This window comes from Anabas testudineus, chromosome 4, assembly GCF_900324465.2.
Source record: "Anabas testudineus chromosome 4, fAnaTes1.2, whole genome shotgun sequence".
Lineage (NCBI taxonomy): Eukaryota > Metazoa > Chordata > Actinopteri > Anabantiformes > Anabantidae > Anabas > Anabas testudineus.
The window spans coordinates 12,754,082-12,776,901 of record NC_046613.1 but is presented as its reverse complement, the minus strand read 5'-3'; the positions used below and the strand labels follow the sequence as shown (position 1 = coordinate 12,776,901).

The window sequence follows — 22,820 nt, the reverse complement described above, 5'->3', positions numbered from 1 at the left end:
AAGTTCTAAATTACATATATAGTGCATTTATTAGTTTACTTAATAGTTCACTACTCACACTATATACTGTACCATTTGACTAGAAGAAGCTGTAGGTTGAGTCTGCAGGGCAGTGTCACCCAGCTGGGCCTCCTCCAACAGCAACTTGTTGTAAGTCTCTTGCAGTCGCTTTTGTACAGGAGCCACAGAGGCCTCACTGGGAAGGGTCACTGTTTTAGCAACTTCTCTTTGCTTCCTGTATAGCTCCTGTAATCTCTGGTTTCTCCTCTCCGCCTCCTCCCTCAGTGCCTTCTTCTCCTCTGCCTGACGCTTCTTTCTCTCTTCTTGTTGCCGTGCAATGTACTCGCGAACTGTATCTGCATCATAGTGACGCTTTTTGTGCCCTGCATCAGCCATGTTGGCTGTGTCTGGTCGAAGTCTAGTGGGGCTGGCGCTGCGGCAGCCTCTTGTGGAGCTACCCGTTTCCCCAGAAGTTCTCCAAGTGGAAACTGAAGTTTTTGTCCGTGACGCTGATCCACCTCTCCCTCTCCTACCACTACCTCCACCCCGGCATCTTTGCCGGGACCTCTCCTCATTCTCAGCTGCTTTGCACTCGAGCTGCAGGTCATCCAGTATCCCCTGAATGTCTGCTGATAATAGATCCGTGCTTATACCCACTGGGGCCTTGTCCTGGGCGGCAGATGTGGGAGTAGATGTGGTTGTTGAGTGGCTTTTGGATTGTCCCTGAAATCTATTGGTAGGCTTTTCTGTACTGTTCTGAGATTGTCGGTTTGATGCTGAACGTGGGTCTGAACCACGGCGGTGACGGGAAGCTAGTGGACATTGAAAGAAAGAAAGAGATTTAAGATTGAAACATAGACACAATGACATAAATAACAATGCTAAACAGCTGTGATGCTAGAAAAAGTAAAAACAAACTTAAACATAAAACAATTTTTTGCCATTATATTCACATTTAATCAGATTTTTGTATGTATAACAAATCTTTAAATTGTAACTATAAATTCTATAAACTGATTTACTGTTGCCTTGAATAACACTAGATGTTAAAACTAAGCTAACAAAAAAGAGCAGCAGATTTATGCATACAGACAACATACAGTGGAGGGTTAAGGGTATGGCAACTGTAATCTCTGCCAAATTGAAAATTCCCATCTAGAATTTACAGTATCTAATCCAGACAGTGTTTTTTCAGAACATGGCTTCAGTAAGCCTCATTACGTCTCCCTGTTCCACTCTGCCAAACCCCAGAAAACATGCTGCCCGAACTGTGTGCAACCTCTAAAAATCAGGTCACATCTAATTGTGCACCCAACCAGAACAGCCAGTCAATCTCTATTCCTTCCGGTCAGTGGTACTCAGCACCTAGACAAAGCTGGCAAAGACTGAGGAAGATACGGTGTGTGTGTGTGTGTACAGAGTGTGTGAGACAGAGCAACAGCAGCCGTGAACTCTTTATTTATTGATTATCCTTTGGCTGACTCTGTTGTCAGTCTTGCTAACTGCTGATCCCAGACATGCAAAACCCCTGTGAGAAACTAGGAATAATTTATTAGTCCTACCAAATACGTGCACTAATGAAATATTGCAAGTAATAGCACCCAGTGCAGAAAATTATTTCATTTTACAGGTAAGAAATAAGGAATTTCTTCCTACAAATTGACACCAGGTCATATACTACCTAAACTCACCTCTTCCACTAGGTCTGTCAGCTGGGTGAGGCCTGTCCCCCTCACTGTGCAGCTTGGGAACTGGACCCAGTACCATCTTTACCAGTTTCTGTCCTTCCCGCCATGATGCAGGGCTAATCACTGTACAGAAACAGAAAACTGTATAGTTAGTTATTGCCAGTGAAGAGTACTACAACTAAATATAGTTTATACTGACTTTAGATTACAGTATGCAGACTTCATAGAAAATGAATGCATGTGTTAGTACATATACGGTATATAAACATAAACATAAAAAAGCATTTGCTAGACAATATGTAAAGCTCCCAAAACTAGCAATATAAAAAACACTAGTTTTTATTTCACAGATGTCTGCTATCAGCCCAGGACTGTGTATGAGTAGAATATCATTTGTGGTACTCGGAGCACTGGAAAATTATACTTCATAACAGCAATGCCCATTTGCTAGGGTTTAATCTCTACAACACTGTTCACTGTGACAGTATTCTACTGCAGAGCAGTTTCTGGTAATGAAGCTGTCCAGCCACTAACCAAGCAGCTGTTTCTACTGGATGAGCCAAATGATTTCAGAATGGCCAGGTTTCAGAAGGATATTTATAGTACAAGGGCAGCATGGGACAGAGACCAGCCACACATGAGAGGCAACACAAAAGTTGGAAGAAAGATAAGAAGAGACCGGCCACAGAGTGAATGACTGCACAGAAAGAAAAAGACGCCTCTTCACTGTGCTTTTGCAATGATATTGAAACCAACATCATTATACAGTATACAATAAATGTCTTTCCTAGTGTTCAGGTGTACACAAACACCAAAAAAAAAACAAAAAACAACCTTGCCCTCATGTTCACAATTGTGCATTGAAAAGAATCTTTGGAAACAGGCAGGAAGAGTTTTCTCAGCTGTCATTGGTCTGCTATGATCAGGTTACTGCAATGTGCAGATATGATTCTTCTATGCGGGTGTCTGTATAATACTTGCTGGGCAGAAAACTGCATGTCACACATACTGAACATTGCTTTAGGGATCAACATCTTAACACAGCTTAAAAAGCACACACCACACACATGGGACAACTGAGTACAAGGAAAGAATATACTGAATGCTACAGTCTGAACACTGGTTTCTGCACTCTACACAAACTTATGTAAATTGAAATAAAAAAATGTTACATGTTAGATTTAGTTTTTATGTTTATGCTTCACTATAAGTTATTATATTATGAGACAGGATTATACCCGCTGAAAAGCCACATAGATAGGTCAACACTTGATGCTTGTGATTTTGTACCATATGACAAAATTCCGTTCCATGTGGTCACTTTATTACTGTCACTAATTAAAAATAGATCACAACTAAAAAAATATATATTACAGTGTGCCTTTGCACTCACATATTGAAGAGGATTTTTTTTTACCTGGTTTTGCATTTAGGTCAGAGGCAGGAGTAGCTCTGTGGACCTTCCTGACTGGTTTGGGAGGCCTCCTGTCTTTGGACCTGTCTGCTCTCTGTTCTCTTTGTTGATGAGCCCTGGATCTGGTGCTCTCTGTACACAAAGGACACAAGCAGAGAATAAGTTACAGAACAACTACAATAACAAAAATGTCTTACTTGACAATAATTAATTAATTAATTTGTTTTTCAAGGGCTCAATAGAATTTATTTGAGGAGTCCATGCAAATAGACTTTCCACTTTTTAAGTCCCGTCTTTGCAGATGCATATAGGAATACAATCAGCATTTATTCATGTACAGTCATTAGCTTGTTAATACATTATAGTCTAAGTCTCTATGATCTTAGATGGAAGCCCAAGAACATACAAGAACCCAAGCATGTCTGATATCACCATTCACTGCCATTTCCCACACATAATCTAGTTCAAAATTGCAGTTACAGCTACATATTCTTTAATAGGGTAAAATTAACAATATGACATTTTGGCCATTCAGAAAAACTTATAAATAAGGAACTACGGCTGTGAAATGTTATCTCTGTTGTGTCCTCACCAGCGAACTGTTGTGACAGGTCTCTGTATATTTCTCTACTCAGGTTGTGAAAGTCCTCCTCCTTCCAAACTTTCCCATCAGGAGTCTGGATCTTTGTCTCCGTACTATTAAATCCTAAGAATGAAAGAATTGAAGATGTAAGCTTGAAAATAATTCCTCCACTTAATGGCTCAAATCTAAAACAGTAAATATTCAATTACTAATTACTCCTAAAATGAAGATACCTTTGTATATAGGTGCAGGCGGTGCAGCTGCTACTTTCCGTATTTTGGCTGTAGGCATTCTACTGATACCATCACTGTTATTCTCCACAGCTGCCTTAATGGGCTGTTCCAGATAACCAAGCAGCTTCTCTCTCTCTGCAGCTTCCTCCAGATGTTGCCTCTGCCTTCGAATACGTTCTTTGAGCTTCTCGAGCTTATCATCAGGCTGATGCCTTCTTAGGTTCTCCAACCGCTGGGAAGCTGATCCAGGGCTTGATGAAGGAGTACTCTCTCCTCTGCGCATGGAGATTTGAGCTACACCTGGGCTTGAGTCCTGGCGGTCCATACCAAGTTGTGCTTTGGGAGTGCTTTCCACCTTATCCACCTCCACTGCTGATGCTTTTACACCTGTAGGATGTGAATAGCTTCCAACAGTCCTCAGGGTGTCCAGGGCTGGCTGATCATTGAGGTAGCGGACCTCAGTGCTCTCCAGAGCCGATGAGCGTGTGCTATCCAGGTCCCTGTCTGTCTGTGTGTCCCTAGTATCCCGCTGGTAGACCAGCTGGCTGAGAAGAGGATCTGAAGAAGATGGAGATGATGGGTCCAAAAGCCCTGGCACTGACTGCAGACTGGAGTGCTCCAGCTGAGTGGATAGAGGGGTGGCCTCTCTGGACACAAACCAGATTACATGGGATCAGGAAGAGGATCAAGATTTACTCTTAATTTACTCAGTGTGCTGAACAACACATTTATGGTCTGTTAAACTGTATTTAAGAGACTGACAAATTTATTTAACAGTTTACTTTAGTTCAATGATGAGAACTGATTTAAATGTTAAATATTTAAAAATAAAAATGGGTTGACATTAGGGACGGAGTCAAATATCCAGACATTTGAAAATTCTTTTGTTAGATAGGTGCTCGGTTTTCAATTTTGAAATTCTGATATTCTTTAAAATGTGAGATATCAGTACAAATGTATATGTAATTACAGTGGTAAAATGTGTGAATATAAAGTCTATTTCTTAGTTTGGGAGCCCGACATCCCTCTCACTCAACACAGTGAATGAGGAAAGACTTTAAACCATGTACAAAGAATGTGGACTGACTAATCTTCCTGACAAACATATCAGGAAGAGTGTAGAGGGTGAGTTTAAGGCTAGCTAAGTTAACTATGAGATTATCATTTATTTGGTAGGTGGTAGTAACTGAATTTGCAGATGTGGTATTTGTGTATTTAGGACAGACCTAGTTCAAATTCTGGTAATGCAACAAGGATATTTAATGAATGTGTTTTATTGCAGTTAACATTTAATGCATTTGTACCTGTATGAGGCCAGTGGTTCCCTGAACTCCACACTGTTATTTCTGCGGACATTGCTGTCCTGAGTGGTATTTCTTAGTGGGCTGCGGGAGCTGCTCTTTTCTGGGCTCTGATGACTATGGCTCCTGCGCTTTGAAGATCTTCCACTGTCATTGGCTTGTTGTACATCTGGTGACAGGGACAACAATATTAAAATAAGTGTAAATATAATAAAAATATTTTATCATATTGCCAAAATTTAGCTTTATGTAGCATTTTGAAATATGCTCACCTTTGGAGTTGACTGTCCCGAGGGATTTCTTCTTGGGGGGGCCCATGACAGAGTCTAGGAATACACCTGTCCCTGGAGCTGCCTCTACACGGTTTTCGATATGCCGCAACTACACAAGTAAAATACAAGTATTAGACTTCATGTATTAGGTGAACATGAAACGTAGTTCTTAATATCACCATTAAACATTCTACGACTGCAGGTAAGTACTTAAAGTCAATTAAGAAACAATGTTATTTGGCAGAGAACTGTTCCAGGTGTACTTACAGCGGCCTTGGACTGAGCCAAATCTTTCCATGCTGTTGTCAGCTCTGACACAGAGGAAAAGAAAAACATGAATTTCAGAATTCTGTTTAATTTATTCTAAGACCACTACAATTGACAGTACACTAATAAAGACTGTAGCTGAACTTTTTACAAACCTTTACTAATACTGTGATCAGAAAACTGCTGAGCAGAGGTTTTAAGAGACACCTCGGTCCTCCTAGTGCTTCTCATCTCTCTCATTCACCTGTAGCCAAGATGAGACACATACAAATAATGGAAATAAACACTGAGAAAACGTAAGACTGACACAAGTATATATTCTTACTATATGCCCATTCAGGACTAAAAAGGTAATGACAAATCAGCAAAGAGGGTGATAAAAATGTGAAATTAAATCAGGGCAAGGAATAACAAACAGAAACAAAAAGCAACAAGCACTTTGGAACAAGACAATGATTTAAAAAAAAAAAAACAAGCCCTAAAGTCAACAGTCAAAGCAAGTTTCGGTACATGCTCAGCATGTGATAATAAAATGCACAGAACAAATAAACACCATGTGATAACTACTAATTCCTACTACAACATAGCAACAGCAATGTCACAACAGCTGATTATAAAAATTTTCAGGGCATTTAAAACAGGTTCTACAGCAGCAAATTCCTCAAAAGATTTCGATGAGTAAAGGTAAGCGTAACCAGAATCACACCTCAGTTATATGAAGCTTGCTGAAAAACATGCAATGCTGTTTCTGTTTCTAGCTAGATACTAATCTCATCAGTTTAACTAAAACTAACAGTTTTGTTGTAGTTTTGCAGCCTAAGAAAGGTTACCAAAATTAATTATGGATATTTTACACTACATACTACGTGATGTGACAGGAACTAAAACTTATGGCAGGAGGGCAAATACACAGCTCTAACTGTACTGTTTAACTATCTGAAACTCTGGCAAATGTTTCCAGGGAACTGGGGTTTCAGTTCGTCATTTTGACTGTCAAGATAAGCTGACGTTGGCCACTTTTGACTGAACTGAAAACTGCACACAGCTTCCATTGCATTAAAGCAAATACAACCCATGTAAAATGAAAGATGGCGCATCATTTGTTCTTCGCTCACCGACTGCAGCGCTGCTGAACAGCAGTAGCTGCATGCTGCATTTTATTATGGATACGTTATCACAAAAACACTCATGGAGGAACACAGAAGGTTGCATTATAGCTGCCGACCACAAGTGTCACCACTGCGCAAACAGCGGTTAAGCTGCACCCCAGACACTGGACGAAGAGTACCGTGCCATCTTTGACTTTACAAGGGTTTCACTGACTGTAACTTAAAATCTCACACACATCGAATATGACTGACTTTCAATTTCATCTCGGTGACTTCAAATTCTTAACAGTATTTAGTTAAACGTGAACTGCATTAAATAAATTGACTGACTCGGATATTAAAGCCGCATCTGGAAAACAACGCTTGTTGTCGTGGCACTGATAATACTGAATACAGCAAGTTGAATTTATTAATGAAACCGCAAGTGTCATGAAGCCGTCCGACCTTGTAGGTCAAAGTAGAGAAATTAACTATGTCAAAGTTGCAAGTTCAACATCATGTCCAGGAACTAGTTACTCGTCGGTGCAATCGGACAACACAGTTTGTCCACAATTTACTTACGGAGCTATTACTCAAACTAGCGGAACTATTTAAGGGACATGTTCAGCTTAGTAGTTCAACAACTGTTTGTCCGTAAACTGTGTCTGTAAGCTTTTCTTGTGCTTGATATGAGGATATCTCACTATGGATACGTCTTCGGTCCAGGGAATAGTCGTAGCCGCGAAGTCGAGAGAGTTAATGTTAACGCTAGCTGACAGGAAAGTCCTGAATTAACTTAGCTAAATACCACTTTCACGAGACACATTACATACCTGTAGGGAAACGATCCGGGGTGTCTAAACGTTCACATTCATGTTGACGTCCTCATGATAAGAAAATCCCAACTTCTTCGAAGTTCTTCCCCAGTTTCGTTCAGCTGTACGTTCGCTAACGTTAGCGTTAGCCTGCTAACGTTAGCAAACCAATGTTAGCTAGCAGTTGTGCCAACTAAGATAGTAACTTTTTCTTCCACCATGCGTCCATTGTTGTTGTCTCGGCGATAATCCACACAGTCAAATATCCAGATCAGCTGTGAGACTGGAAGAAAGATATGTCACTACCCGCCTCTGAGGTTGCCTTTCCCGGGTCTATGTTGATGTTTCTCAACAGTGAAACGGAACGTATCCAAGACGGGTAGGTAACGGAGACCGAAATATCGCGAGACTTGATTGCGTCAAACGTCGGGAAAGCCCCGCCCCTGGTAAAGAGGAAGTCCATTTAAAATGACATGTGTACTTGTCGTTTGTCCCGTGGTTACATTAATTCTATAATAATAAACAAATTCATCTTCAAGGATATTTGTAGAAGTGATAAAAAATGAATTAAAGTAATCTACAATCATTCTTTTATTAATTCAATTATTGGACTGTAGTGAATCATCTGAAATAGATACCATTGAATAAGGTACTATACTTGCAATTTTAACTGCATCGCTTGGAATAAAAATGATTTCATATAAAGCCTATTGGTTTCTATATCGTTTTAAAAGCAGGACTGAACGTCAGCAGAATAGTGATCAGAGCAGTCAATGCAACTTACATGCGTTTACTACCACCCAGCGGCCCGAGTGTGTATCACTCACACACACACACACACACACACACACACACACACACACACACGCTACATACACCACACATACATTAAAAAACTGCTTGGTATTAATAAACTAGAGTCCAGTCCAGTAATTTTAAGATATTAAGCATCCCAAGATATTAAGTCATTTTTCAATTCGACTGATTCTGCATTGGGTCGAATAGGCATTCAGCTTTATTAGTCCCTGTAGTAACAAGTGGAGCCGACACTGTAAAAATGAAACAGTTTGATGACAGTGTATGTGCTCAGTGTTAACAGGTGAGTCATAAATACATAAAATGCAGTACAGCCTGTTATGACCATGGAAGCAGAGACTGAGGTTTCCAGTGGCTGCTTGTTTGACCATGCAGAAGGCAACAAGTAGACTTGGATACTTGTGCTCTTCATCAGCACAGTTACTCTTTTGGAACTACACGTGGTTGCATTCATTTTAATTAGCCTAACAACAGCGTCTTTTGTTGTATGTTTGTGGTCTTTCTGATACTGCTCAGATCCCCCCCGGCACATCTCTCTCTCTCTCCCCCTCTCTCTGTGCATGTCTCTCTCTCTCTCTCTCTCTCTCTCTCTCTCTCAGCAGTGACTGAGGGGATACTAGTGCTCCGGTAATCGTCTCTGCTGCCACATTTTTTATTTTCTGTGCAAAGGTGAACGAAATGGAAAGGAGTTCCATCTTTTCAGGTAAGAATTTCTGCCTTGCATTTCCAAACAGGTGCTGTTAGGAACCCTGTAGCTGTTCTCCTGCCCGACAACTGAAGCTTTGCTGGCAGAGGGTGTGTGTGAGCCGCCCAGAGGAGCAAGGTGCAGAAAATCAGCATGAGGACTTTTCCTTATGCGGATCGATGAAATAGACAAGTGTAGAGTTTTGAGGCGTTTGTTCAACTTGAATCATAACAGTCCGTGGGTTTGGTTATATAAAATATGTTTTTTATACTGGACTTCGATAGGAATTTGAGTTTATTTAATAAAATATTGTTTGTTGTTAGTATTGTTTTGCCTTTACAAGACTGCTCTGTGTGCAGCAGATTAAAGGGCAAATACATATTTCTTTTCTAAAGGTTTAGTGATGATACACAGCATTTTTAAACTCCACTCACCTTGGCTTGTTGCATACTTAATTAGCCTCCAAATGAGTAATTATGACAGAGCGCTAATGTCTCTTGACTTTGGCTTTTAACTAGAGCAACAGGATGAGAGGACAGCAGAGTGAGTCATTGCACTTTTAAATATTCATATTCAGAAGACTCAAATCTTCATGTGTTGCTCAGAGAAGCAGAGCAGGTGTCCCTGTAAGAGCCACATGGAGACAGACTTGAATTAGTTTCTGCTAATTAATAAGTGGACCTAAACCCGATAATGATCACAATCAAAGTGCAGGAAAAGAAATCTCCACATCTCAGTCTCAGAGGCTGGGCAAGGCAGAGATCATTGCCTTAAGCAGCGAGGAATTAATTAAAGACAGTTCTGCAGTGAACAGAAAGGAAGCCTGTGCCTGACAAGTTGTTAATGAGGTTCTAAACACAGGAAGAGAATTTGCTTGTATCAGCCACTGTTCAACTTGTCTGTTTGTTTCTGCTCTTGTACAACAGCCTGTTTTTCTCACGTCACGGTGTTGTGTCAGTAAAGGAGGAGACACTTTGAATGTTCGGCATTTATGTTAAGAAAACATTAATCAGCTATTAGAGGTAAACACTGTTTTGCCAGTTCACTTCATCATGTCCTGTCTCTTGTTTTCCTAATGTGGAGCCTTAAACTTGCACCCATGCTGTCTTGTACAATACTGTTCAGTGGGTTAACCAGCAGGCTGCTCAGCTTTGTGCTACAACTAAACAAATGAGGGCAAACTGACCATATCTTACATCAGTCCTTCTTCTTTGCAGTGTCCTGTTAATTATTTCATCACATTAACACTTACCACCCCCAATCTAGTTTGGCTATATTTTCCTGTTATCGTCCTTTGTTAATCTTTTCCTGTCAAGTGCTCTAATTGTCCTGAATGAATAACACCACAGTCGTTGGAAGGGTGTCAATTTGTTTTCATGGTGTATAAATTAGTGCCTCCGTTCTGCACAAATCTGAACCTGACTGCACCTCTTGAACTGATTCTTGTGGAAAAGCATCATCATGTAGGTAGAAGATTAATTGTGCTTTTAATTAATAGCTTCAAGATGCAAAACTCTGGGTTAGTAAATATACAAGTTGAGAATGTACAAAATTTAATACACTGAAAAAAACATCTTTAAATAATTAATAACACTAGAATGGAAGGCTCTATAAAATGCCTAATGTTTAATCACTGGCTGAACCTTAGATACTGAATAATAATTCACCAAGGACAAAAGAAGTCGATTCAAAGCAAAACAGAGCTGCTAGATAAGACTCATACTCATTAAACTGTGGTAGTAGCTTCTGCTTGCAGTGTGTGCAATGATGTCATTAACTGATGTCAATACTGTTTTCATTTATGAGGGTTTGTCAAGGGTATTTTAACAGTTTCTTCTAATTCACATTGTCACATTTAAGTTAAACATAACAAAAAAATTGCCTTTATGCCATTTATAATACTCATATATTTAGTTGCTCCCTAATTCTGGTGAGCAGTCATAATGTCATAATCGGTGCCACTTAAATACGGTAAATTTTGTTGTATGCTAGACTCACAGTTTTATAATCCAATGGACTCATTTAAAGCAGAGAAAAAGTCATCATAGTTAATTAGAGTTAGTTGAGCAACAATGGAGATTTACACATACATATTTATATTCTAACAAGTTCACCAGTCAAAGGTTTGGACACATCTTCTCCTTTATCTTTATCTTTAATATTTTCAACATTGTGCATTAATCTGACAACACAGAAATTATGACAGAACAAACATGGAATTATATCGTCAACAAAAACATGTTAACTAACTCAGGATAATATATTCCATATAATTATTTTATTATATTTTGAAGTAACTACATTTACTCATTGTAACTACATTTACATTTACATTACTCATGGCATTCTCTCATCAGATTCACCTGGAATGGTTTTCAGTTCACAGACTCATCGGCTCATCTAGAGTTAATTTGTGACATTTCTTGACTTCATAATGTGCTTTACAACATCAGTTGTATTTTTCAGAGGAAGGGTGGATACATAGTCGATAGCCCTATTAGTGCTACTGCAACTACTGTACAAATTCATATTATGGCATGTAATATGTAAGGAGAACAGACTGTCCATCATTACTTTAGGAAATGAAGGTCAGTCAAGCCAAAAACTGTACTTAACGAAATGTGTTATTGTTAGAGAGCAAAAGGATGAATGTGCAGTTCCCGAAGGTGTGGTTCCCACTGTGAAGCAGTGGAGGAGGACATGTGATGGTGTGGGGGTGCTTTTCTGGCGACATTGTTGGTGACTTAGTCAAAATTAAGGGCACGCTTAACCAGCTACCACAACATTTTGCAGTAAATTGCCATCCCATCTGGTTGGCACTTACAGGATAATGACCCCAAACACACCTCTAGGTCTTTTAAGGGGTATTTGTCCAAGAAGGAGAGTTATGAAGTGCTGGATCAGATGACCTGGCCTCCACAATCACAACCCCTGGGAACTGTCATCAAAGCAAAAAGTGTGTACTTTGTAAGGATCTATAATATTAAACATTTTCCGGGTGTTCAACATTTTTTTCAATACAAAGTCTTTCATAGCTTGGATGTCTTCAGTTTAAATCTTTCATATTAATAGTAATAAGAAGAAGAAAAAGGAGAAGGTGTTTTCCAAACCTTTGACTTGTAGTCTATATTTTACCAGAGTCAGAGGCAGATAAAATCAGTGTTCACTCACAATACAATGTTGTTTCTGCTCAGCCTTGTGGATAAATTTGGGTAAGATTTAAATGTCAGTGACCTTACTGTGGAAAACAGAGTGCATAGCAGTGTTGTCTATATGCAATATGTTGTTCTCATGTTATAGAAGGAATGCTATAAACCCAGACATTGGGTGCTTATGATTTCATGCTCCTATAATTTTGTTCCATATTCAATTATGTCTGTGCTAGAAAACCTTTACATTTATTTTGTTGGTTATTGATATTAATACATTGTTTAGTTTGAAGTGAAAAACTGAACTGAAACTGAACAGAACTGAAAACAATAAATGTAACAGACAATATTAAAATGTGCAGTGGAGCATCTACCTACCTGTGATGCAAACCTCTTAATTATCTCTTAATTAATGTTATTTCTGTTCATTCAGAGAAGCACTCAGTCTACTTTATTTTGCAGGTGAATGCATTAGTGTTCATGCATACACTGACACACACACTCGTACTGTAGCTGGACCTGCCGGTCAGTTTATTTAAAGTCATGTGTCGTGCCATTTTGTTATGTCATTCTTCATGTAACTACATTATATGAGCCAGGTCTCACAGTGAAACCTAAGCTGTTAAATCTCAGAGACAAACACAGAGTCACATTTGGAGAAACCCTTACTGAAACAAACCACCTCTTTAAGTCACAATGTCTACTGCAAGCAGTAAGCTATGATTTATCTTTAATAGTACTATATAGGCAGCCGTCTTGTTCAAATCACGATGCTGCCGATTGTCAGTGCATTGTTCTATGTCTTTTTGGGGCACTGGGTTTTGATAATAGACTTTGCTGAACAATTTCTTTAAGTGGTCACATTTAAATCAGAGTAAAGCTAAAACATTTCCTTCATGTCTCTGTTCACCAACCATCTATGCATTATTGAAAGTGCATAAGACATTCAGATATGTACAAATTATAAGAGTACCTGAGAGTACAGTACACTTTCACCCCCCTGTTCCTTCAAAGTACTGAAGAATATTTTCACAGTGTATGAAAAAAAACCTCAACAAAACAAGAATATAGAGTGGTTGTACCCTTACACTTAACTGAGTAGGTTACTTTATATATAATTATAAAATAGAAAAATATATATTTTCACTTTGTTGCATTACATGTGGATAGATTCTGCAAACCTGCAAAGTCTAATATTATCTGTTCCCATGAGGCCGTACTGTACCTCACCTCCCAGGGACTGAAACTATGGCCGTATGGTGGATCTATTAGTAGTCTTGATCATTACTGATGTGTCAATGATGTTGTGTAATGGTCTTTCCATTAAGGTCATCACAGCAGTAGGATTCCCTTGAGAAGTGTCTTTTCATCTTCCGTTAGGATAAACATGGCTGCAGTTAAAGACACAAACAGGCAGGCTGCCTTATTAGTTAAAGAAAATGAGCACAAAGCAGATAAAATAAAGAGTCAGCCATGAGTCAAGGATGAAGTGGCTACGACTCTTTCAGTAGCTAGTCAAACTCACTAATGCAATGAATTAAAAATGTTTGATAATGTTCCTTGTTAGGTGCAATTTGAAACTAAATAAGTGTAAGTGAACACGTATATGCACACACAAAAACTATTTCACACGTTGAACTACCTTCTGTTTTCACTGCCATGTCAGTTATTATGGCTTTGAATGAGTCGATCTATTCAGTGTTTATAGCACAAAAGTTACATAATGATAACATGAAACTTTAATAAACCCTGGAGCGAAATTGGATTGTTATTGTCGTAGCAAAAAATATCATAGTGGTAGTATACAGCAAAGAATTGTGAAATAAAAATTGGATGCATGAACTGAATGACAAGTATAACAACTCCATATTGTCCTCTGGGTGAAAGTAATTATAGTATAAATACTGTACAGGATGGAAATATGTACGCAGAGTTGATGCAGCATATACAAAATGTTAACAAACAAACATAACTGACACAGTGTCCACATTACATTTTTGCACACTTAAAATGTATTAATGACCATCAGAATGATAACAAAAAAGATACCAAATATAAAAACAAGGGAGAATTCACAGTGTACACGAAGGATGAGCAAAATGTGCATAATATTTGCAATAACACATCTACAGAGGGTGTCACATCTGCACAGAAAATGTGTAGGTTGTGTTAGAAAAACTAGAGCATGCCATTAAACACATCTGATTTTCGGATCAATAGATGCAGAGGGATGTGGCTGTGGGTGGATTAGACTGTGCTGTGGAAAAGTTTGAGTTATTATCTTTGTGTCATTCATTAGTTATTTTTCAGGATCTTTTAACGATTCAAAATCATGCTCTAATACGTTTTTGTTCAGATTTGATTTTCACCTGTCTTTTTCTATTACCAAAACTTGCTGTAGATGCTTCATCCAGAAAAATGTAATATACATTTGGACTAGCATGCTTCATACATTTGCATATTTGCTTCTTCAGTTTGCTTAGTCAAATGCTTCGCATTGTGCGATAGAAAGTCATACATTTAATATGGATCTGTTGGCACTGCCTATTGCACTCTGTATAATGCAGAATAGTAATATAATGTGGCTGTATTTCACAGAGAGTCTGTGCTCAAAATTAGATGCTTGCTGAGCTGGAGAAAATTAGACTTCTCATTCAAAGGATACTATAACATGCATATTTACTGTACATATGTCCCTTGGCTGCCATAAGTGCAGTGTTTATAAGCGTCATGTTGCCTTATTCTTGACTAAGCTGCCTATTTGGTTCGACTAGTCTTTGGTCTTCTGTTTGTACAAGGCAAACAAAGCTGTAAGATAACTCAGTATATAGTGTAAACAACAATGTAGGTGCAGAATAATGTTCTGTGCCCTCTGTTCCCAGTGCATTGTGACTGATAACTCTTTTACTGTATGTTCCCATTCTGGTTGTTGCATCACACAAATAAAAAATTTTCTTTGCAATATCTGTTTTATCTAACCATCTAACTATAGTCTTTATGTTTTCCCGTATAATGAAGGAGCACATTTAGGGAATCTTTATAGGTATAGACAGAAAAATGATCCTTATAGACATCCTGGGGCCAGAGTTTTGTGACTGAAGGTGGTCAGGTCTCTAATATGACATTTATTTCCTTATTTTCCATTTGTTACCTTTAATATTTCTTTACATTCTGGTTAATATTTCCTGTCTTATGCTACAAACAAGTGGTTATTTTCTGGCCACAGTGCCCATTAGTGTAGGATCAGGTGTAAAAAACACCTTCTGACACAGGTTTGGACATTCACTGGGTTGACGTCCAGGTTGAGGGGAGGATGTGGTGAGATATGATGTGTAATCAGCCAGCTGCGTGGGCCGCTGGGGGCAGCAGATGTGAAAAGATTCTTCGCCTGCCATAGCCTCTCCTTCACTCCTCATTAGTAAGCTTGCGGACACCTGGCTGTCCAGCAAAAAGCATCAAAAAATAATTTGCCCTCTCTAATACTGTGGTTCTGGTTTCTATGAAACTCATATTCTTTTGCCTCTTTTTATCCAGTGTAAATGTATGATAAGTCACCACACCGTTGTGAGTGTGAACACATTAGATTTTAGTGATTTGAAGTAATTACTGACTGAAAGCTCAGCGACTTAGGCTAATCAACAACAAACCTCTTAAAAGCTAATTGGGAGAATTCTACCAAACCTAAATCAACTTAAATGGCAGGACAGTTTTAATAATTGTGCAGAGCAACCACAGTGGAGTCTGGAGACAAGCGGCTGAGGATTGATGTGTGAATCCGTGCATTGCAGTGTGGGTGCTTTTTAGAGCTTTGTGGTCGAGGTATGTTGTTGGGTGTGTGGAACGTGGTTTTAATAATGGCCCTCGTAATGGTCACATCCCAGAGTAGAATCAAACATAAATGAAATTCATCCTGTATCTTTGGCTGATGAGACAAATTAGTTTCTCTTATTGCTCCTCATTTCAGATCACAAATGTTTTTTTCTTCTACTTTTTTGCCTTCGTTATTTGGCATCAGATGATAGATGATAGGATCTATGTCATTGCCATGTCTGTAAAACAAGTATTAAACTAGTAACAAGCTGATTCTTTGACTCTTGGCAAATATTTTCTATGTCTAAATCTGAATCTGGAGACATCTTATGACTTAGTTTGTATCTGTGTTTTTATTTCACTGTATCACTCTCACTAGCAGATGGTAGGTTGCCATACACAAGCGAGTTTAGTGAATCAATACTGAATTTACTCTAGATTACATACAATATATCATGTATAGATAAAGACAGTCTACATGACTGTTAATAAATAATACATACATTTACCACAAATTGGACCTTTGCTGATAAATCTAGAGTGAGAACCGTCCTGTGCTTGTGTCAATATAAAATCAATAATTATTGTTAGAGCATATAATGTGTTGCCTTTTCTCATCTTCTAGAAGAGGCCTGTTTGTCCTTCAACCATTTACAAATCATCTAAAAAAATGTTCTATTCTACCAAACAGGTTTTGGTGTTTAAACATTTTTGTTAATATTGCACCTTTCTGAGTAAATTGAATGTGTCCTTTCTGTATTTACGGTATCTGTTCATGTGGCTGGTGCCACATCCAACAGCCTAACCTAAAACATCCATATACGACAGATAACTGCGTTTGCATTTACATTCAGCCAGTTAATAAATATAATGAGCAAAATGTGCTCAGTAAGCATCTGATCAGTTGATCCATTTCTCAGACCAGGCTCTCCCTGCTAGAAACAGAAAATTAAGATGTCAGGGAAAATAGGAACTGTCAATCATAAAATATAGACACATCACTGATTGTCTGCTTTAGTGTTCAAGAACTGAATTATAAGGTATTGATGTCTGACAAGGTAGGCCAATCAATAAGGAGCCATGGTGTGAGAGGGGCTGGAGGTCATCAGTTTTCTTCTGAAGCGTTTACTTGGACAATAGCCTTTTGGCACATTTGGTGTTTCTGGCTGGGGGGGGGGGAGCAGCTAACCTCAGCTTGGCAACGGTTAGAGAGTGTAGCTTGTGACTCTTGGCAGAGACCACAGCGAAGTGAAAGGCAGAAGCTGGAGTGGATGTTCATCACTTTCAGTCAGTTTGCTTTTGAAAAAATCTGATTTCGACTTCTACTTCAGTCTCTTTTTTTTTATGTTGAGTAATAATGCATGCGCACGTGAGCAGCACTGTTTTGTCAGGATGGACGCACGTGATGTTGAATGTCAAATGTTACTGCAGGCGGCAGTCAGTGGGAGTGACAGTGATAAACATCATTGTATACATAAGTAAAAACACAGATTCAATTTAGACTTTTATTTATAAAAATATAACTTTGGTTTTGTGGATGGGAGTAGATCTCATTGCAGCTTTCTTGACAATATTGATAGTATTGCTTCTTAAAGTTGTGGTGAATGTGCGGTGTAGATGTATATTTGGAACTGTGTTTTTAGTTCCTTCACAAATCTAAGACCAGTAGTCTCTGTCCATTGAGCTTTGTTTTTGTCTCCATCAGTCTTCGAAGGACATGTTTGCATCTTTAGATATTAATCGCTTTATTATGTTGATCAGCTAGCGAACTGTGACTATGGGCACTTCAGAGCTTGATAAACAGTGATCCAACAACAGCAAAGCTGTCGAAAACAGTGCTGCTGCTAAAGATGCTAAGAGGCACTAGTGTTCAGGTAAACAAGCACTGTTGGTCCACTACACACCCCAGTGATCCTAGGCTTAAAAAACTATTGATGTTTGATGATTAGTTAACAGTGCTTGATTCTTGCTCATTTTCTTCATTTGATTTATTCTAAAGATTGAGGACACTTTCTGCCCAGTGAATTTAATGAATCAAATTTTGCAGATTTATTTGATTTATCAAAAACAAAGCCAAACGAGAGTCTGATTTTGCATGTCGACTTTAGCTGCTTCTTAGCCCCGAGGCCGGTTCCTCTTCAGTAAACACAAGATATTAGCGAATCAAACAGTGTGTTGATACTGTTTGTGCGAAAAGGTTGGTATCTGGAGATGTTACCATCATCATCAACTCAACTCAAGTGTCTCTGATCATTACTGCGTTATTCAAAGTGGTGTGTCTACTTACTGAGAGCAGTCTAATTAATTGTGCTGGAGTTGTTTAGGCAGTCTGATAGATTGAATGCATTTGTCCTTTCGCCCTATCCGCTCCATACTACTACACAGCATCCTCTTTTTACTGCTCATAATCTGCACAACACATCTGTCATTCAGCTTGGTAAAGGTTTCATAAAGCTAATGCAGAACCAGCAACAATACAGAGGATTTTGCAGCATGTCACACATGAACATGTGTTGTGTGCATGTCTTGCTTAGTCTGAAACCACACTGGCCCTCAGTGTTCCTCCTCGATACAGAAGAGAAGATGATTTGATACAATTACTCTCCCTGTTGTTCTTCCCACTTCCTAATTGCACTATTAAGCACAACACTGGCGATATTATATGATTATTTGTTTTGAGGGTTGTGTTACCGCTTATCTAATTGTTTCTGATGCTCTTAGGACTGGTCATATTTTAAACTGACTGGGAAAAGTGAGAGCTATTGGGCCATTGGCAAACTGCCTCACAGGCTTAGCCGAATAAATGCATAGTTACACAGAAGCTGCATCTCTTCAGGCTTTTAGTTGATGTCATCCAACGCTCAGGCAGAGACTGTTGGATTGGCTGCGTCTGTAAATGGGAGTGATTTAGTATCAGATTTGTTCTAGGAGTATAATGCATAAAATCTGCACACCATATCTATGTAGTTATGATGGAAGTTGTTGCAACAATAATAAAAGATGATTTGTACTCGAATCCTATCAACAACAACAAAAAAGAGACCAAACTTAGTGTAAATACATTTACAGTTTATGGTCTGCAGGAAATAAAGCATTTCCTTTAGAAACGCGATGTTGTGCAGACACAGTGTTTATTAATAAGATATATAAAAGTTAATTCACAAAATTCACATGCAAAAATTAGATGCTGTTTGTATTATCAGTTTATATCCAAATAATGTATTTGTGTCTATTTCCACTTGATCAGTAATGATTAACTTCCACTGAAGGAAGGTCCCAGCACATGAAGGCAGATTGTACATTCTCTGTATTCAATTTCCTCTCCTCATTCCCTTCTTTCTGCAGCACTATGCTGAGATCCCAGGCAGTTTTCCCACCATGCTGGAACTGGGCTCCTGTTCGGTCAGCTCTCAGTCTCTGACAGGGGACCATAATGCTTTGGGGCTACCTAGAGCCTCAGCAGGACCAGAGCTTCCAGTGGAAGGTCTGGGTCTGGGCATGGGGCCAATGTGTGGTAGCAGCACCCCCAGGCACCACATCCTCCACCCGTCCCCAGTGGACTGCGAGAGTTGGCAAAAACATCGTACAGGACTGGCTGGAGAGTCCAGTCTGTACTCTGAGTCTCACTCCCTCCTGGAGCCCCAAAGTCTGTCAACCAGCTATGACACCCTCTACCTCCCACATGTGTCTGACCTTGCTCCCTCTCAGCACCCAAACCGTCTCGGCCTCTCACTGGATGTGGCCTCGACTTTTGACGTTGGAGGGGGGATTGTGGGGGTGGATGGAGATTTGGCAGTCAGCCCCAACGTTATCAAGAGACGCCGCGGTGGCCTGATTGAGCAGAGGGACATTGTCAAAGCCCACCAGGCTCATAAGATACACAGCACACCACAGGCACGACGAAAGGAGTGGGAGTGAGTATGATATTAATCTACTGAACCATTTATCTGTGTGTCTTAGCCACTAAACTATTCTGCAGTTTATCCTAAAGACAATCCATATATCACCAAAGTTTTCCTCTGGGCTATTTTTTAGGTACTCTGAAATATGTATAAATAATATATAAAGTATCTAAGATTTCTTTATAATACTCACAGAGATAGATCACAGCTACTCAGTTGTATAATATAGTGTCTTGAACAGTTGAACAGCTTCATCATGTTTTTATTTATAGGACTCTTTTGTGTTCTTAGAGTACAGTCAATGGTCGTGTTGCATTGTTCCAGTTGTTTTCTGTAACTTAACTGTGATAAAATTCAACATACAACAACAATATAAAACAGAAACACAATGTCAAATATTATTTGCAGTCTTATCATTGCATGAAAGTATTGTTAGCCAGCAACAGGTAATATACAGTTTATTGTGACATAGGACATTTGTTGCGCCCCCAGTTGACAGTTGCCTTTAGATTTCTGTCTAACAATTAGAAAAGATTTCACACTTTTTCTCATTAGCAATTTCAGAGGCACAAAGACATTCAGCAGGTTGACAGAAGCTTGGCTGGAGTCACACAGACATTTGCCATGTGTGAAAAAATCCTTCTCTCATTTATTTGAATTGGGTAGTCACGCAGCAGGGACCGGCGCTACGGGGAGCTCCACCAAAATTACAGCACTGTGGAGAAAAAAAAACGTTGGATCTGGTTCAACGTTTTCATTCAGCTGTTTCCAAAATGTCAGAGTTTTGCTATAAATGTGCAACCTGTGGTGGCACAGAGAAAATGTCCTGGTTGATTACTGGGTAAATTGCCGCAGCTTTTGTTGAAGTGCTGATTGTTGTATCATCATCTCAGTCCCTGATTTATGATGGAGTTAGTGAATATTCTTGAGACAAACCCACCACAATTATGTAAGAAAAAAATGATCGATATAGAGAGAGCGCTGGTCAAATGTTTACTCATATTTATTATTCACATGCTCCTACCACCTATATGTGTGTGTGTGTGTGTCTGTGAATGTGTCTTTGTGTGTACGTTTGAAACTACCTGTGTGTGTATTTATTACTAGTTTCCTGCCCTGCGGTGATGTGGAATTTCTAGGTAATTATAGTGGTAATGTCCCCCCCTGTTTCCCTGCTGAAGCTGGGGCTTCACCTAGCACCCCCTGTGCCCCCCTTCCTTCCTCACAACAGGTACAGGATGCCACATCCCATACTGAACTATGTCTGTTGCTAAAAAGAGAGGCTTGGTGAGTGTGACAGTGGGAGGGTAGATGGGAGGTGGAGAGGATGATGTACAACGAATGCAGGAAAAGCAATGAAACGTGAATTAGAAAAAGAGGAGTAATTCAGAATTTGATATTTAAGTCCATGTGACAGTAGTGTTGATGTGGATGATTACTGGATCATCAGGCCTGTAGAGATGCTCGGTCATGGACTAGATAACTACTCTCTGCCCTGCCTAATATAATTATTACAATACTACATGACTGCTGTTGGGCAAACAATGAGGAGAGTGAGTCACAATGTGTTACAACCATGAACAGCCACCTCTCAGGGCCACTTAGCAACAAACCAACAACCACCTGACAGGAGGATGGAAAATGAGAAATTCACCTGAGCCCAAGTGTGCACCTGCTTTTGTTTTCAAGGGACGTTATACTGGCTTCAGAACAGAGGGAGGTGCATGTGTTATCAAAAAGAAAGCTTAAATGAGTATTTGCCTAGTGATAAGTGTAGTACTGTATTTCATGCAGCCTCTTTGTTCCTGAGTTGACTTTAGAAAGATAGCAGAACAACTGCTGGCCTGGTTACCATGAAATTTAGGATGACATTTTGTATTCCTCAGTGAACCTTCTTGGCTTTTAACTGTCATCATGTTTGATTCTCAGTGTTTTAGCCCAAATTACTAGAATATCATGAAATTCACTAAACACTTTCATGCTGCTAAAAACATCTATGTCTAGTTTGAGTACTGTATGTTCTTCCTTTGTCATGATCCCCAGATGAGGAACTCCAGTGTTTTTGCTATTGCGCCACTCACATACTTGAACATGAGATACTGCATAATTCAATACAATGCTATAGACTCATGGCCGCTAATTGCAACTCCATTACCAAGAATATTCATGCTTCCCAGAGGAAGAACCTTTTATTGTCTTGTGTTTTAACTAAATGTTGTGGTCCAAACTTTAAAACCTAAACAGAATTGCCAGTGTGTTGTTTTCTTCTAAACCTTTTATATTGTCGATGGTAAGCCACGTTCTTCTATGATAGACTTCTGTCTTTAGTTTTGTTTTTCTAGTGCATCTGAAGGATCATTTGAAAGGTCACATACAGATTTCTACTGGACAGATACACTGAAACAACAAACAGTGCTTTGTAAATAAAGCAATTAGGCCTCCAATTGTGGCATCCTGTTGTGGTTTTAGCAGCCGGTGGACAGTAGTTTGTATGTTTATCTCTATATTTGCACTCGTGTGTGAAACTGTGTGTGTGTGTGTTAATTTGTAGCATTTGACACATGGTGGTCTGGATAAAGACATGCTTCCGGAAGTGCTTGATGAAATAACAGTACTTAGAGCTGGCATTAACGTGGCCCAAATAAGAGTAATCACACTGAATCAATCTAGTGTTTCCACTGAAACAGGAGGAGATGTTGGTCACAAATGGAGGAGTATACTAAAATGCTGCGGTCTGTGTTTGACCTTGGTGCTGCGTGTGTTTTTCTGTGTTTCATTTAAAAATAAAAAGAGACTG

The 22,820-nt window shown here is 39.2% G+C and overlaps 1 protein-coding gene across 4 annotated transcripts in view; it reads right to left on the bottom strand.

The window, feature by feature from the left end:
• The window catches only part of cep350 (centrosomal protein 350), a 31,341-nt gene extending 23,291 nt beyond the window's left edge, over nucleotides 1-8,050 (bottom strand). For 3 of the 4 annotated variants that reach the window (XM_026344555.1, XM_026344573.1, XM_026344564.1), the window contains exons 1-10: nucleotides 7,680-8,050; nucleotides 5,914-6,002; nucleotides 5,759-5,802; nucleotides 5,492-5,600; nucleotides 5,223-5,388; nucleotides 3,919-4,565; nucleotides 3,695-3,808; nucleotides 3,106-3,234; nucleotides 1,692-1,811; nucleotides 73-812 (exon numbers count right to left, since the gene is read on the bottom strand). In XM_026344555.1, coding sequence (XP_026200340.1) covers nucleotides 73-812; nucleotides 1,692-1,811; nucleotides 3,106-3,234; nucleotides 3,695-3,808; nucleotides 3,919-4,565; nucleotides 5,223-5,388; nucleotides 5,492-5,600; nucleotides 5,759-5,802; nucleotides 5,914-5,998 — 2,154 coding nt within the window. In that variant the 5' untranslated portion in view covers nucleotides 5,999-6,002; nucleotides 7,680-8,050. The remainder of the gene's footprint in view (nucleotides 1-72; nucleotides 813-1,691; nucleotides 1,812-3,105; nucleotides 3,235-3,694; nucleotides 3,809-3,918; nucleotides 4,566-5,222; nucleotides 5,389-5,491; nucleotides 5,601-5,758; nucleotides 5,803-5,913; nucleotides 6,003-7,679) is intronic. The other variant, XM_026344582.1, reaches the window with a different exon arrangement.
• Between the last annotated feature and the right edge of the window lie 14,770 nt (nucleotides 8,051-22,820).